At 58.7% G+C, this 18,039-nt stretch overlaps 1 protein-coding gene and 2 non-coding genes across 17 annotated transcripts in view; all 3 read left to right on the forward strand.

Moving 5' to 3' along the window:
• TRPM2 (transient receptor potential cation channel subfamily M member 2) overlaps positions 1-18,039 on the forward strand; it is a 92,549-nt gene that overhangs the window by 71,754 nt on the left and 2,756 nt on the right. For all 15 annotated transcript variants that reach the window (XM_035283087.3, XM_078358718.1, XM_078358721.1 and 12 more), the window contains 3 exons: positions 3,795-3,881; positions 15,178-15,283; positions 17,101-17,202. In XM_035283087.3, coding sequence (XP_035138978.3) covers positions 3,795-3,881; positions 15,178-15,283; positions 17,101-17,202 — 295 coding nt within the window. The remainder of the gene's footprint in view (positions 1-3,794; positions 3,882-15,177; positions 15,284-17,100; positions 17,203-18,039) is intronic.
• On the forward strand, positions 15,237-15,289 carry LOC118149999 (Z6 small nucleolar RNA). The gene has a single exon (XR_004737768.1). It is a non-coding gene; the product is annotated as a Z6 small nucleolar RNA (small nucleolar RNA).
• On the forward strand, positions 17,100-17,140 carry LOC118150000 (Z6 small nucleolar RNA). The gene has a single exon (XR_004737769.1). It is a non-coding gene; the product is annotated as a Z6 small nucleolar RNA (small nucleolar RNA).

Consider the following 18,039-nt stretch of genomic DNA (forward strand, 5'->3'; position numbering starts at 1 on the left):
CCTAACCCTAACCCTAACCCTAACCCTAACCCTAACCCTAACCTTATCCCCTAACCCTAACCCTAACCTTATCCCCTAACCCTAACCCTAACCCTAACCTTATCCCCTACCCCTACCCCTACCCCTAACCCTAACCTTATCCCCTAACCCTAACCCTAACCCTAACCTTATCCCCTAACCCTAACCCTAACCCTAACTGTCTTGGCCCATTCACAACGGCAGCCTGTGTGAGCTTGTCTGACTCAGTCACTCACACACTCGGATGCCCTTTCTAAGGTGACTGACCCCACATCTGTCTGGGTCCAGACCCCTCACCATATTAGTTTTCCGTGATTGTTATAACAACGTACCAAAAACTGGGGGCTTAACATAAATGGATTATCTGTCTCACAGTTCTGGGGGCCAAGAGTCTGAAATCAAGGGTGGGCAGGGCCACACTCCCTCTGCGGGCTTGCGGGGAGACTCCTCCCGGCCTCTCCAGCTCCTGGTGTTCCTGGCAGCCCTTTGCATTCCTTGGCTTGTGGGCGCATCACCTTGATCTCTGCCTCCCCAGCTACGTGGGCTCTCCCTGCATGTGTCTGTGTCTCTTCTGTTCTTAGGATTAGAAATCACACCGGGTTTGGGGCCGACACTATTCCAAGGTAACTTCATCTGAAGCAATTACACCTGCAGAGAGTATTTCTGAACACGGCCAGGTCCTGAGGTTCTGGGAAGGACGTATTGTGTAGGATTGTTCACCCCATGCACCCTCATGCCAGACCCGCCTCCCATTGCCCCTCAAGGGCCTCATCCCTGGAATGCCCTGCCCTCCTGCCCTCTTGTGCTGCTCCTGCTGACACAGACTCTTTAAAGCAGCCCTTTCTCTGCCCCTTCCTGCTCGTCCCTTCCTCCTTTGAACCCACTCCATCTGAGCTTGTCTTGCTGCCTCTTTCCAAAACGGATTGAGGTCAGGTTAGCAAAGATTCTGCCATGTTCAGCCCCCAGGCCAGCCCTCCCCTCCCCACCCACCTGCATTTCCGAAGCTGCAAGTGGATGAATGAGTGAAAGGTGATTCCTGCTGCCGAGTGTTGCTGCTTTTGTGCTTTGGGGTTGTGTGGGGAGGTTTATGGAAGGGCCGATACCTTGACTGTGATGGAGCCACAGGGCGTGTGGCAGGGAGATGAGGGGTTAGAACCATGTGGGCAAGGTAACGACCAGGGCTCTGAGATCAGGGCATAGTGAGAGCAACTGGAGGCTTGGGTGTGGGTGGGGGCTGTGGGAACAGGGGCTTTGAGACACACATGGGGGAGGGCCGCATGGTGGTCTGAAGCCCCTGCTGCCTGCCCACTCAGGCTGACTGAGGAGCAAGTGCGGGGAGCGTTTTTCCTTCCTGGCAGGAGCAGGCATGCACGTGGCTTAATGGTGGAGCCGGCAGGCCCTCACCTTCCTCCTGGCTCTGACACTGGCCCACTAGGCACAGGGACAGCGAGATGACAGCAAGGCGAGATGACAGGGGCCCAGAGCTTCCTGTGGGGGTGACTTGTGCCAGGAGGAGCGTGTGGCCTCCTCTGTGAGCCTCTAGACTGATGCGCCGGGCTCACTGTGAACAGCAGTTACGGGGAGACCAAGGCAGCCTTGCTCCCAGCAGCAGGGCCCCTGCCTTTCTGTCCTTCCGGGGTTCAATGCAGCTCCACCTGGTGCGGAATTCGTCGGTGGCCTTGGTTCTGGGTTCTGCCCACACAGGGGCGTGAATGCAGGCAGGAGAATGGGCAGGGTGGACAGGAGGGAGAGGCGGGCTTGGCAGGGGGTGGGGGTAGTGGCCCTCGAAGGAACCCTGACTGAGCCCCAACTTCCAGCCAAGGTCTCCGGGCCTTGCTGCATGCAGTGCCGGCTCTGCCACTTGGCGGGGCTGTGGCTCTGGTTTCTGAGCAGCTTCTGGGGAGACTGCCTGGGCCCCACCATGCAAGGCTCCCAGCCACAGGGGAGGCTGCAGGGTGAGCTTCGGGGGGTGTCTGAGAGGCCTGGCCAGGTGGGATCCACACACTGGGCAAATTCCAGTGTGGATTGCACTTTGAGTGCTGTGGGCACGGGCAGGTCTGTGCAGAGGCGTGATGAGAGCTGGGGCCCCTGACAGCTGGGAAGGGGCAGGGTGGCAGCGGGTGGGGGGCAACAGAGAGGAGGGGCTGGCGGAGGCAGGGAGGCCAGCTTGAGGCTGCCACGCAGGCAGAGTCGGGGACGGTGGTGCAGGCCTGGAGGGGGCAGCTGGTGCTAGAGGTGGTTGGGTCTCCTGGGGCAGCCGCACATGGCCGCATGGACTCAGGAGGATGCCACAACGCTGGAGCTAGCAGGACTCTCAGGGCGGCAGGTGGTGGGGGGAGAGTGCAGGGAGCCGGGAGCTGCTGCCCACCCTGTGTGAGGGAGCCCTGGTGTCGGCTGGCCTGTGGAGCTTGAAAGTCGGCCTGTGATCCGTGAGGAAGTGGGCAGTGGGGGCTGACTTGGAACTCAGGGTGCAGCTGGGCTGGTGTTCTTCCTGGGTCGTCCATCCACAGGTGGCAGCTGATGAGGAGCCTGGAGGGCCAGCAAGTGAAGGGGACAGAGAAGAGAGAAGAGATGCAGGGGTCCAGGCTCAGGTCCACATGCTGATGGGTTGGAGGGCGCCTGCCTAGGCCGGGGAGCCCCACGAGGTGGGGTGGGGGTGAGTGCCGGTGGCCTCAGTTGAGGGTGGGGAGGGCAGCAGGAGTGGGGAGCACAGGCAGAGCTGAGGTGGGGGCTCCCCTGGGAACAGTCAGGCCAGCTCAGAGGAGGTGAGGAGATAAATGGGAGGGCAAGGGGAGGTGGCATGTGGCCTGGAGTCCAGGCTGTGCAGAGAGGACACCTGTCAGGGATGGGTTGGAGGCTGCAGCTCTGGTGGGGTTTGGAGGTCAGAGTGGCCGGGTGGAGGAACAATAGCACTGTCCCCTCTGTGGCAGGGACCGTGGCGGGGATGCTGGCGGGGATGGTGGCGGGGACAGTGGCAGGGACGCTGGACTTGGCGGGATGCTGGCGGGAATGCTGGCGGGGACGCCGGAGGGGATGGTGGCAGGAATGGTGTTGGAGAATGCTGGCGGGGACGGTGGCAGAGACGCCAGAGGGGACGGTGGTGGGAATGCTGGCGGAGACAGTGGTGGGGACCTTCTGTAGACGTGGCGCCCCACCATACAGTAGCCTGGTGCGCGTCTTCCTTCTTCCTTAGTGATGCATTCACAGGAACTCGTCCTTTTCTAGAACTTGCTGTTTCACCTGGGAGCTGGTGGTGTTGGGGAAACCAGCCTGGCCGGATGGGAAGCGTCTGTGGCTCCTGCCATCCTGGCTAGTGTGCTCTGCTGGGGGTCTGTGTGGCCACGTGGACGCAGGGCCTCTGGTGTCCTGTCTGGCTCCCACACTGCCCCTCTCAAGGCTGCCAGGGAGGAGGCCATGCCCTCTCGTGCTGGGGCATTTGGACGCAGTGTGCTGGCCCCAGCAGTTGGCCAGTGCCATGCTCCGTGGGGAGAAGGTGGCCACGTTAGCCCCTGGCCAGCTGAATTGGCCACACTTCTGCTGCCAGGGAGGCCCTTCCCCACCAGGTGACCCCAAGGTAACTCAGAGCCATCGTCTTACTCCTTGGGGTGCCAAAGGGATCCTCCTCCTTATGCCAGGGCAGGCTCCCAAAGAAGCTAGCACACTGTCCCCCTGTGCGCCGGCTCCTGACGCCCGCTGTCCCCACTCAGTCACGCTCCCTGCCCTGTCCTGCTCCCCCAGTGGTGGATGGCAGGGTAAGTCGACCCTCTGCCTCCCAGGAACCCCATGGGCCGCACAGGGCTGCGTGGGCGCGGGAGCCTCAGCTGCTTCGGACCCAACCACGCGCTGCACCCCGTGGTCACACGGTGAGTTCACGCCTGCAGGGGGCTCCAGCTCCTCAGCGCCACTGACACGCATTGTCCGGGGCCACCATTCCCTGATGCTCAGGGACTGGGAGGAGCTGGGAGGGCAGCTTTGGTTCTTGGCAGTTGGTGCCCAACAAGGGGAGGCAGGGAGCATCTGTGGATAAACATGACTACACCTGAAATATGGCAGGAATGTCCATGCCCCTCCTGCGGGAAGATCCCAGGCTGGTGCCCTATCCAGGGAGCGGCTTCACTTTTCTGCCAGTCCCTGTCCATTAAAGGACCCCCAGCCACAGGGAAACACCTCCACACTCACCCCTAACACTCACTGCACACCATCCACACACACACAGCTCCACACTCACCCCTAACACTCCACACCATCTACACACAGCTCCACACTCACCCTCACACTCCATACCATCCACACACACACAGCTCCACACTCACCCCTAACACTCACTGCACACCATCCACACACACACAGCTCCACACTCACCCCTAACACTCACTGCACACCATCCACACACACACAGCTCCACACTCACCCCTAACACTCACTCCACACCATCCACACACACACAGCTCCACACTCACCCCTAACACTCCACACCATCTACACACAGCTCCACACTCACCCTCACACTCCACACCATCCACACACACACAGCTCCACACTCACCCCTAACACTCACTGCACACCATCCACACACACACAGCTCCACACTCACCCCTAACACTCACTGCACACCATCCACACACACACAGCTCCACACTCACCCCTAACACTCACTGCACACCATCCACACACACACAGCTCCACACTCACCCCTAACACTCACTGCACACCATCCACACACACACAGCTCCACACTCACCCCTAACACTCACTGCACACCATCCACACACACACAGCTCCACACTCACCCCTAACACTCACTCCACACCATCCACACACACACAGCTCCACACTCACCCCTAACACTCCACACCATCTACACACAGCTCCACACTCACCCTCACACTCACTGCACACCACACACACACCTCCACACTCACCCTCACACTCACTGCACACCATCCACACACACTCCACACCATCTACACACACAGCTCCACACTCACCCCTCACACTCACTGCACACCATCCACACACACACACACCTCCACACTCACCCTCACACTCACTGCACACCATCCACACACACTCCACACCATCTACACACACAGGTCCACACTCACCCCTCACACTCACTGCACACACACACAGCTCCACACTCACCCTCACACTCACTGCACACCACACACACAGCTCCACACTCACCCCTCACACTCACTGCACACACACACAGCTCCACACTCACCCTCACACTCACTGCACACCACACACACACACAGCTCCACACTCACCCCTCACACTCACTGCACACACACACAGCTCCACACTCACCCTCACACTCACTGCACACCATCCACACACACACTCCACACCATCTACACACACAGCTCCACACTCACCCCTCACACTCACTCCACACACACACAGCTCCACACTCACCCTCACACTCACTGCACACCATCCACACACACACACCTCCACACTCACCCCTCACACTCACTGCACACCATCCACACCTCCACACTCCACACCATCCACACACACACCTCCACACTCACCCCTCACACTTACTGCACACCATCCACACACACACTCCACACCATCTACACACAGCTCCACACTCACCCCTCACACTCACTGCACACCACACACACACACAGCTCCACACTCACCCTCCACACTCCACACCATCCACACACAGACAGCTCCACACTCACCCCTAACACTCACTCCACACCATCCACACACACACACCTCCACACTCACCCCTAACACTCACTGCACACCATCCACACACACACTCCACACCATCTACACACACAGCTCCACACTCACCCCTCACACTCACTGCACACCATCCACACACACACACCTCCACACTCACCCCTCACACTCACTCCACACACACACAGCTCCACACTCACCCCTAACACTCACTGCACACCATCCACACACACACACCTCCACACTCACCCCTCACACTCACTGCACACACACACAGCTCCACACTCACCCTCCACACTCCACACCATCCACACACAGCTCCACACTCACCCCTCATACTCACTCCACACCATCCACACACACACACAGCTCCACACTCACCCTCCACACTCCACACCATCCACACACAGCTCCACACTCACCCTCACACTCCACACCATCCACACACAGCTCCACACTCACCCCTAACACTCCACACCATCTACACACAGCTCCACACTCACCCCTAACACTCCACACCATCTACACACAGCTCCACACTCACCCTCACACTCCACACCATCCACACACACACCTCCACACTCACCCCTCACACTCACTGCACACCATCCACACACACACACAGCTCCACACTCACCCCTCACACTCACTGCACACCATCCACACACACACAGCTCCACACTCACCCTCACACTCCACACCACACACACACACAGCTCCACACTCACCCTCACACTCCACACCATCCACACACACACAGCTCCACACTCACCCTCACGCTCCACACCACACACACACACAGCTCCACACACTCCACACCATCCGCACACACACAGCTCCACACTCACCCTCCACACTCCACACCATCCACACACAGCTCCACACTCACCCCTAACACTCACTGCACACCATCCACACACACACAGCTCCATACTCACCCTCACACTCCACACCATCCACACACAGCTCCACACTCACCCCTAACACTCACTCCACACCATCCACACACACACAGCTCCACACTCACCACACCACACACACAGCTCCACACTCACCCCTAACACTCACTGCACACCATCCACACACACACAGCTCCACACTCACCCCTAACACTCACTCCACACCACACACACACACACAGCTCCACACTCACCCTCCACACTCCACACCATCCACACACAGCTCCACACTCACCCCTCACACTCACTGCACACCATCCACACACACACAGCTCCACACTCACCCCTAACACTCACTCCACACCATCCACACACACACAGCTCCACACTCACCCTCACACTCCACACCATCCACACACACAGCTCCACACTCACCCTCACACTCCACACCATCCACACACACAGCTCCACACTCACCCCTCACACTCACTCCACACCACACACACACAGCTCCAAACTCACCCCCCATACTCCACACCATCCACACACAGCTCCACACTCACCCCTAACACTCACTCCACACCATCCACACACACACAGCTCCACACTCACCCCCCACACTCCACACCATCTACACACAGCTCCACACTCACCCCCAACACTCCACACCATCCACACACACACACAGCTCCACACTCACCCTCCACACTCCACACCATCCACACACAGCTCCACACTCACCCCTCACACTCACTGCACACCATCCACACACACACAGCTCCACACTCACCCCTAACACTCACTCCACACCATCCACACACACACAGCTCCACACTCACCCTCACACTCCACACCATCCACACACACAGCTCCACACTCACCCTCACACTCCACACCATCCACACACACAGCTCCACACTCACCCCTCACACTCACTCCACACCACACACACACAGCTCCAAACTCACCCCCCATACTCCACACCATCCACACACAGCTCCACACTCACCCCTAACACTCACTCCACACCATCCACACACACACAGCTCCACACTCACCCCCCACACTCCACACCATCTACACACAGCTCCACACTCACCCCCAACACTCCACACCATCCACACACACACAGCTCCACACTCACCTTCACACTCCACACCACACACACACACACCTCCACACTCACCCCCCACACTCCACACCATCCACACACAGCTCCACACTCACCCCTAACACTCACTCCACACCATCCACACACACACAGCTCCACACTCACCCCTAACACTCACTGCACACCATCCACACACACACAGCTCCACACTCACCCCTAACACTCACTCCACACCATCCACACACACACAGCTCCACACTCACCCCTAACACTCCACACCATCTACACACAGCTCCACACTCACCCTCACACTCACTGCACACCACACACACACCTCCACACTCACCCTCACACTCACTGCACACCATCCACACACACTCCACACCATCTACACACACAGCTCCACACTCACCCCTCACACTCACTGCACACCATCCACACACACACACACCTCCACACTCACCCTCACACTCACTGCACACCATCCACACACACTCCACACCATCTACACACACAGGTCCACACTCACCCCTCACACTCACTGCACACACACACAGCTCCACACTCACCCTCACACTCACTGCACACCACACACACAGCTCCACACTCACCCCTCACACTCACTGCACACACACACAGCTCCACACTCACCCTCACACTCACTGCACACCACACACACACACAGCTCCACACTCACCCCTCACACTCACTGCACACACACACAGCTCCACACTCACCCTCACACTCACTGCACACCATCCACACACACACTCCACACCATCTACACACACAGCTCCACACTCACCCCTCACACTCACTCCACACACACACAGCTCCACACTCACCCTCACACTCACTGCACACCATCCACACACACACACCTCCACACTCACCCCTCACACTCACTGCACACCATCCACACCTCCACACTCCACACCATCCACACACACACCTCCACACTCACCCCTCACACTTACTGCACACCATCCACACACACACTCCACACCATCTACACACAGCTCCACACTCACCCCTCACACTCACTGCACACCACACACACACACAGCTCCACACTCACCCTCCACACTCCACACCATCCACACACAGACAGCTCCACACTCACCCCTAACACTCACTCCACACCATCCACACACACACACCTCCACACTCACCCCTAACACTCACTGCACACCATCCACACACACACTCCACACCATCTACACACACAGCTCCACACTCACCCCTCACACTCACTGCACACCATCCACACACACACACCTCCACACTCACCCCTCACACTCACTCCACACACACACAGCTCCACACTCACCCCTAACACTCACTGCACACCATCCACACACACACACCTCCACACTCACCCCTCACACTCACTGCACACACACACAGCTCCACACTCACCCTCCACACTCCACACCATCCACACACAGCTCCACACTCACCCCTCATACTCACTCCACACCATCCACACACACACACAGCTCCACACTCACCCTCCACACTCCACACCATCCACACACAGCTCCACACTCACCCTCACACTCCACACCATCCACACACAGCTCCACACTCACCCCTAACACTCCACACCATCTACACACAGCTCCACACTCACCCCTAACACTCCACACCATCTACACACAGCTCCACACTCACCCTCACACTCCACACCATCCACACACACACCTCCACACTCACCCCTCACACTCACTGCACACCATCCACACACACACACAGCTCCACACTCACCCCTCACACTCACTGCACACCATCCACACACACACAGCTCCACACTCACCCTCACACTCCACACCACACACACACACAGCTCCACACTCACCCTCACACTCCACACCATCCACACACACACAGCTCCACACTCACCCTCACGCTCCACACCACACACACACACAGCTCCACACACTCCACACCATCCGCACACACACAGCTCCACACTCACCCTCCACACTCCACACCATCCACACACAGCTCCACACTCACCCCTAACACTCACTGCACACCATCCACACACACACAGCTCCATACTCACCCTCACACTCCACACCATCCACACACAGCTCCACACTCACCCCTAACACTCACTCCACACCATCCACACACACACAGCTCCACACTCACCACACCACACACACAGCTCCACACTCACCCCTAACACTCACTGCACACCATCCACACACACACAGCTCCACACTCACCCCTAACACTCACTCCACACCACACACACACACACAGCTCCACACTCACCCTCCACACTCCACACCATCCACACACAGCTCCACACTCACCCCTCACACTCACTGCACACCATCCACACACACACAGCTCCACACTCACCCCTAACACTCACTCCACACCATCCACACACACACAGCTCCACACTCACCCTCACACTCCACACCATCCACACACACAGCTCCACACTCACCCTCACACTCCACACCATCCACACACACAGCTCCACACTCACCCCTCACACTCACTCCACACCACACACACACAGCTCCAAACTCACCCCCCATACTCCACACCATCCACACACAGCTCCACACTCACCCCTAACACTCACTCCACACCATCCACACACACACAGCTCCACACTCACCCCCCACACTCCACACCATCTACACACAGCTCCACACTCACCCCCAACACTCCACACCATCCACACACACACACAGCTCCACACTCACCCTCCACACTCCACACCATCCACACACAGCTCCACACTCACCCCTCACACTCACTGCACACCATCCACACACACACAGCTCCACACTCACCCCTAACACTCACTCCACACCATCCACACACACACAGCTCCACACTCACCCTCACACTCCACACCATCCACACACACAGCTCCACACTCACCCTCACACTCCACACCATCCACACACACAGCTCCACACTCACCCCTCACACTCACTCCACACCACACACACACAGCTCCAAACTCACCCCCCATACTCCACACCATCCACACACAGCTCCACACTCACCCCTAACACTCACTCCACACCATCCACACACACACAGCTCCACACTCACCCCCCACACTCCACACCATCTACACACAGCTCCACACTCACCCCCAACACTCCACACCATCCACACACACACAGCTCCACACTCACCTTCACACTCCACACCACACACACACACACCTCCACACTCACCCCCCACACTCCACACCATCCACACACAGCTCCACACTCACCCCTAACACTCACTCCACACCATCCACACACACACAGCTCCACACTCACCCCTAACACTCACTCCACACCATCCACACACAGCTCCACACTCACCCTCCACACTCCACACCATCCACACACACACAGCTCCACACTCACCCTCCACACTCCACACCATCTACACACACAGCTCCACACTCACCCCTCATACTCACTCCACACCATCCACACACAGCTCCACACTCACCTCTAACACTCACTCCACACCATCCACACACACACAGCTCCACACTCACCCTCCACACTCCACACCATCCACACACACACAGCTCCACACTCACCCCTAACACTCACTCCACACCATCCACACACACACCTCCACACTCACCCCTAACACTCACTCCACACCATCCACACACACACAGCTCCACACTCACCCCTCACACTCACTCCACACCATCCACACACACACACAGCTCCACACTCACCCCTAACACTCACTCCACACCATCCACACACACACAGCTCCACACTCACCCCTAACACTCACTCCACACCATCCACACACACACAGCTCCACACTCACCCCACACTCACTCCACACCATCCACACACACACACAGCTCCACACTCACCCCTAACACTCACTCCACACCATCCACACACACACAGCTCCACACTCACCCTCCACACTCCACACCATCCACACACACACAGCTCCACACTCACCCCTCACACTCACTCCACACCATCCACACACACACAGCTCCACACTCACCGCTAACACTCCACACCATCCACACACACACAGCTCCACACTCACCCTCACACTCCACACCATCCACACACACACACAGCTCCACACTCACCCTCACACTCACTCCACACCATCCACACACAGCTCCACACTCACCCTCACACTCCACACACACACAGCTCCACACTCACCCCCCACACTCCACACCACACACACACAGCTCCACACTCACCCTCACACTCACTCCACACCACACACACACACAGCTCCACACTCACCCCCCACACTCCACACCATCCACACACACACACAGCTCCACACTCACCCTCACACTCCACACCATCTACACACACAGCTCCACACTCACCCCTCATACTCACTCCACACCATCCACACACACACACCTCCACACTCACCCCTAACACTCACTCCACACCATCCACACACACACACAGCTCCACACTCACCCTCACACTCCACACCATCCACACACACAGCTCCACACTCACCCCCCACACTCCACACCATCCACACACAGCTCCACACTCACCCTCACACTCCACACCATCTACACACACACACCTCCACACTCACCCCTAACACTCACTCCACACCATCTACACACACACACAGCTCCACACTCACCCTCACACTCCACACCATCCACACACACAGCTCCACACTCACCCTCACACTCCACACCATCCACACAGACACAGCTCCACACTCACCCCCCACACTCCACACCATCCACACACAGCTCCACACTCACCCTCACACTCCACACCATCTACACACACACAGCTCCACACTCACCCCCCACACTCCACACCATCCACACACACACAGCTCCACACTCACCCCCCACACTCCACACCATCCACACACAGCTCCACACTCACCCTCACACTCCACACCACACACACACACAGCTCCACACTCACCCCCCACACTCCACGCCATCCACACACACACAGCTCCACACTCACCCTCACACTCCACACCATCTACACACACAGCTCCACACTCACCCCCCACACTCCACACCATCCACACACACACAGCTCCACACTCACCCTCACACTCCACACACACACAGCTCCACACTCACCCTCACACTCACTCCACACCACACACACACAGCTCCACACTCACCCCCACACTCCACACCATCCACACACACACAGCTCCACACTCACCCCCCACACTCCACACCATCCACACACACACAGCTCCACACTCACCCCTAACACTCACTCCACACCATCCACACACACACCCAACTCCACACTCACCCTCACACTCCACACCATCCACACACACAGCTCTACACTCACCTTCACACTCCACACCATCCACACACACACAGCTCCATACTCACCCTCACACTCACTCCACACCACATACACACAGCTCCACACTCACCCCCACACTCCACACCATCCACACACACAGCTCCACACTCACCCTCACACTCCACACCATCCACACACACAGCTCCACACTCACCTTCACACTCCACACCATCCACACACACACAGCTCCACATTCACCCCCCACACTCCACACCATCCACACACACACAGCTCCACACTCACCCTCACACTCCACACCATCCACACACAGCTCCACACTCACCTTCACACTCCACACCATCCACACACACACAGCTCCACATTCACCCCCCACACTCCACACCATCCACACACACACAGCTCCACACTCACCCTCCACACTCCACACACACAGCTCCACACTCACCCTCACACTCCACACACACACAGCTCCACACTCACTGCTCACACTCACTCCACACCACAAACACACAGCTCCACACTCACTCATACTCACTCCACACCATCCACACACAGCTCCACACTCACCCTCTCACTCACTCCACACCATCCACACACACACACAGCTCCACACTCACCCCCCACACTCCACACCATCCACACACAGCTCCACACTCACTGCTCACACTCACTCCACACCACAAACACACAGCTCCACACTCACCCTAACACTCACACTCCACACCATCCGCACACACAGCTCCACACACCCCCCACACTCCACACCATACACACACACAGCTCCACACTCACCCTCACACTCACTCCACACCATCCGCACACACAGCTCCACACTCACCCTCACACTCACTCCACACCACACACACACACAGCTCCACACACCCCCCACACTCCACACCATCCACACACACACAGCTCCACACTCACCCTCACACTCACTCCACACCATCTGCACACACACAGCTCCACACTCACCCTCACACTTCACACACACACAGCTCCACACTCACCCTCACACTCCACACCATCCACACACACACAGCTCCACACTCACTGCTCACACTCACTCCACACCACAAACACACAGCTCCACACTCATGCTCCACACCACACACACACAGCTCCACACTCACCCTAACACTCACACTCCACACCATCCGCACACACAGCTCCACACACCCCCCACACTCCACACCATCCACACACACACAGCTCCACACTCACCCTCACACTTCACACACACACAGCTCCACACTCACCCTCACACTCCACACCATCCACACACACACAGCTCCACACTCACCCTCACACTTCACACACACACAGCTCCACACTCACCCTCACACTCCACACCATCCACACACACAGCTCTACAATCACACCCTCTGGCTGACTCCTCCGCAGTCCAGTGTCCAGCCTGCTGCTCCCACCCAAGGCACAGGCCACCTCACAGGGGTGTGGAAGCTTCCGTCCCTGGCGAAGCTGCTGGGAGCTCTCGCTGTTCTGGTTGGGTAAGATGGGGTTCCTGGCACAGGGCCAGCTGTTGTGCCTTGCACTCTCTTGGGGCTCTGCCTCCACAGCTGGGACCTCCCCTACAGAGGGGCCTTTGTCCTGCGGGTGTCTTGCTGCGCAGCTGCTCTCATCCAGCGGCTTCTCTGTCGGTGCACACAGCGCCCTGGGCCGCCAGTCCTGCCCTGCTCCCTGGTACTTTGGCCTCTCCTTGGCCTCCCTGGCTGCATTCGGCACCCACATCACCTCACTGGGCTCCCGGCCTCCTTTTCTAAGCTGTCAAACTGCAAAGCTGGGTCAATGGGCAGGTGCCTTTTTAAAGCTTTTAATCTTTAAAAAATTCTCTATAAAAGCTGGGGCTCTTTCTAGTCCTACCAGCTGTTGGTGGAAGTGGAGAAGGATGTGCCTTACTGGTTACTGTCTGGGTCCTTTCTCTGGGGATGAAGAACAGGAAAAAAGAAGACAGCTTGAGCCTGCAGCAGGCCTGACATCCCCATCCCAGGCAGGGCCAGGCCCCCAAGGTGCAGGCCAGGGTGGAGGCCACACCAGGGTCTGCACAGCTGTGGGTGTGGGGCAGGGTGGAGCCACACTGGGGACTGGGCAGCCATGGCTGTTCCCTTCGCAGGTGGAAGCGGAATGAGGACGGAGCCATCTGCAGGAAGAGCATAAAGAAAATGCTGGAAGTCCTGGTGGTGAAGCTCCCTCTCTCTGAGCACTGGTCCCTGCCTGGGGTAAGGCTGCCGCCCCAGGCGGCAGTGGGTAAGACCCCAGTGGGGTCTGTCCACTGGGCTGTCTGTGGGTCACTGGTCCGTTCGTCCATTGCGCCCACGGACTGAAGGCCAGCCCCTGCGGTCACTGGGTAGGAAGGGTTGGAGACCCCAGCCTGTGTTATCTGTAGGAGACACTCCTCCTCCCGGTTCCTCATGTCACAGGTGGGGAAACCCAGGTTCAGAGGCTCTTTTGCTGCCTAAACACTGACAGGCACCTGCTGCATCCCGGGCTGGGCTGGGCTGAGACCACCAGGGCTCCCCTCACAGAGTCTAGGGTGTTGGGAGCAGAGGTAGCTCCTCACGGGTGTCTCATACATCCACCTACTCCCGACCTTTGGGGCCCAGTGCTGAGCTGTAAAGACAGGATGTGTCATCCAGGGGCGGGGCAGGGGCAGGAGCGGGCAGGGGCAGGGCCCAGGAGTGTGCACAGATCCTCAGCTCAGGGGAAATGGCCGGTTGTGGGGCTGAGGCTGGAGCGAACCCCAGGGGTTTTGTGGGGAGGGGTGGACAGAGTCAGCAGTGCCTCCAACGGCTCCTGTGTCCTCCCAGGACAGCACGGCCTCCGTAGACTTCCAGTCCCCTCACTGCAGGGAATGGAAGAGGCAGGTCATGCCAGGAGCTCTGAGTCCCGCCAGACCTGGCCATGGTGCGGCCTCTGGGTGACAGCCTGCCTGTCAGGGCCTGTCCTCTGCACCTAGTCCTGGGAGTGTGACTTACAGCAACTCTGCAAGACGCTGTTGTGTTTCTCTGACCTGAGCTCACGGCCTGGTGGCTGCCTCTGCTGGTGTGGGGTGTGTGCCACCGGGGTGTGCAGGGTAGTGGCTCAACAAGGGCCTTTGGGCAGAACGGGGATTTGGAGCCCAGCCTCCTAGTCCCAGTGCTCTGGGGGCCTCTCTCCATGGCCAGGACCACCCCCGCAGCAGAGCGAGCCTTTGGCCTCGGGGTCCCCTTGCTGCCTCAATGCTGTCACCCAGTGCTTCTCTACCCATGCACACCTGGCCTTAGGGCACGTGTCACCCTCTGCTCTCCGGCCTCTCCATGCAGGGTGCGTGGTGTTGGGTCTGGTCTCCCACTCAGCAGCACCCCGTCAGCTCCGGCTGGTTACTGAGAGGGGCACTCTGAGGGGCTTCCTGGGTTCCTGGCTCTGTAGGGCACACATGCTTCAGGGTGGGGTGTCACCTGGGCTGAGGTGGGACGGCACTGACGTGGCCTGTGAAGTCTTCATGAGACACCCACGGGCATTTCAGCAAGACTTTGAATGACAGATGGGGTGGGAAAGATGGGTGTGGGGAGGAGGAGTGCAGGCCGGAGGCGGGCCCCTGAGGCAGGTGGCGCTCGGGAGCATCTGGGAGCCCCGCCAGCCCCAGTGCAGGCCAGGGTGGGACTGGAATGCAAACAAGGAACCTCTATGGCAGCCTGTGCACTGGGCGCCAGCCGGGAGGGTCGGGTGCCAGGAGAGTGAGCTGGGGGTGCCCTGTCACCTCGGGGACCCTGAGCTCAGGGTAGGCACCCTGGGGCTGCCCCCAGGGCTGTCCCTGCTCCTCAGAGGTTGCGTCTGCAGTCCAGCGCCCGCGACTGGGACCTCCGCAGGGCTCACAGATGCTGACATGGACGGTGGGTTCTGGGCAGTGTCACTCCAGCCTGAGATGCTGCCTGCCTGTGGCTCCCAGGGCTGGGCCGCTGCCCACGCTGGGCAGGAGGCCAGTGGAGGTGGTGCCAGGGCAGCCTGAGTCCCGCATCAGTGCCCCGCTGACTTGGCCCTGTCTTCTGCTGTCCAGGGCTCCCGGGAGCCGGGGGAGACGCTGCCTCGGAAGCTGAAGCAGATCCTCCGGCAGGAGCACTGGCCGTCTTTTGAGAAGCTGCTGAAGCATGGCTCGGAGGTAGGGCTGGCCTGTTCACTCCTCTCTACCTGCGTGTCCCCAGGGCTGCAGGGCGAACATAGTGTGATACTGGGGCCTGCCCCAGCCCCACTGGGTGAAGCCGGTCCCACCCAGCTTCACTAGTTGATGGCGGTCCCACCCAGCTTCTCCGGGTGATGGTGGTGCCCGTCCCTGGCCCCACATTGCGCAGCTCCCAGGGGACCAGGATGCAGAGCTGTGTGTGGGGCTCTCAGACATCTCGCCTTCCCTCTTTGCTCCATTTTCTCTTCTCTCAATCAAGGGGGACAGGCTGAGGGCCCTTGCTGCCTTCGGTGTGACAGCTGCTTGGAGGCCTGGTGCTGGCCTCCTTCCCACATCCACCCTTGCCCAAAGGTGCCGGGAAGCCAGCCCCTGCCTCAGACCCGTCCTCCGCCTCCCCCCACGCGTGCCCAGCCTGGGGACGACTGTGCGGGACATTTTGTGTACTTCTTTAGGAACCTTGATCTTTCCCTCGAAAGCCTCCATCCAGCTGTTGCTCTCACACAAAGTCATGCACACTATTTTTTTTTTTGGAAACAGGTCTCATTCTGACAGCCAGGCTGGAGTGCAGCGGTGTGATGCCGGCTCACTGCAGTCTCCATCTCCCAGGCTCAAGTGATCCTCCCGCCTCTGCCTCCCAGGTAGTGGGGACTGCAGGCGCAAGACACCACACCTAACTAATATTTTGTATTTTTAGTAGAGACGGGGTTTGGCCACGTTACTCAAGCTGGTCTCGAACTCCTGACCTCAAGCGATCTAGCCACCTTGGCCTCCCAAAGCGCTGGCATTCCAGGCGTGAGCCACCTCGCCTGGCCCTTC

Source organism: Callithrix jacchus, chromosome 21 (genome assembly GCF_049354715.1).
Source record: "Callithrix jacchus isolate 240 chromosome 21, calJac240_pri, whole genome shotgun sequence".
Taxonomy (NCBI): Eukaryota; Metazoa; Chordata; class Mammalia; order Primates; family Cebidae; genus Callithrix; species Callithrix jacchus.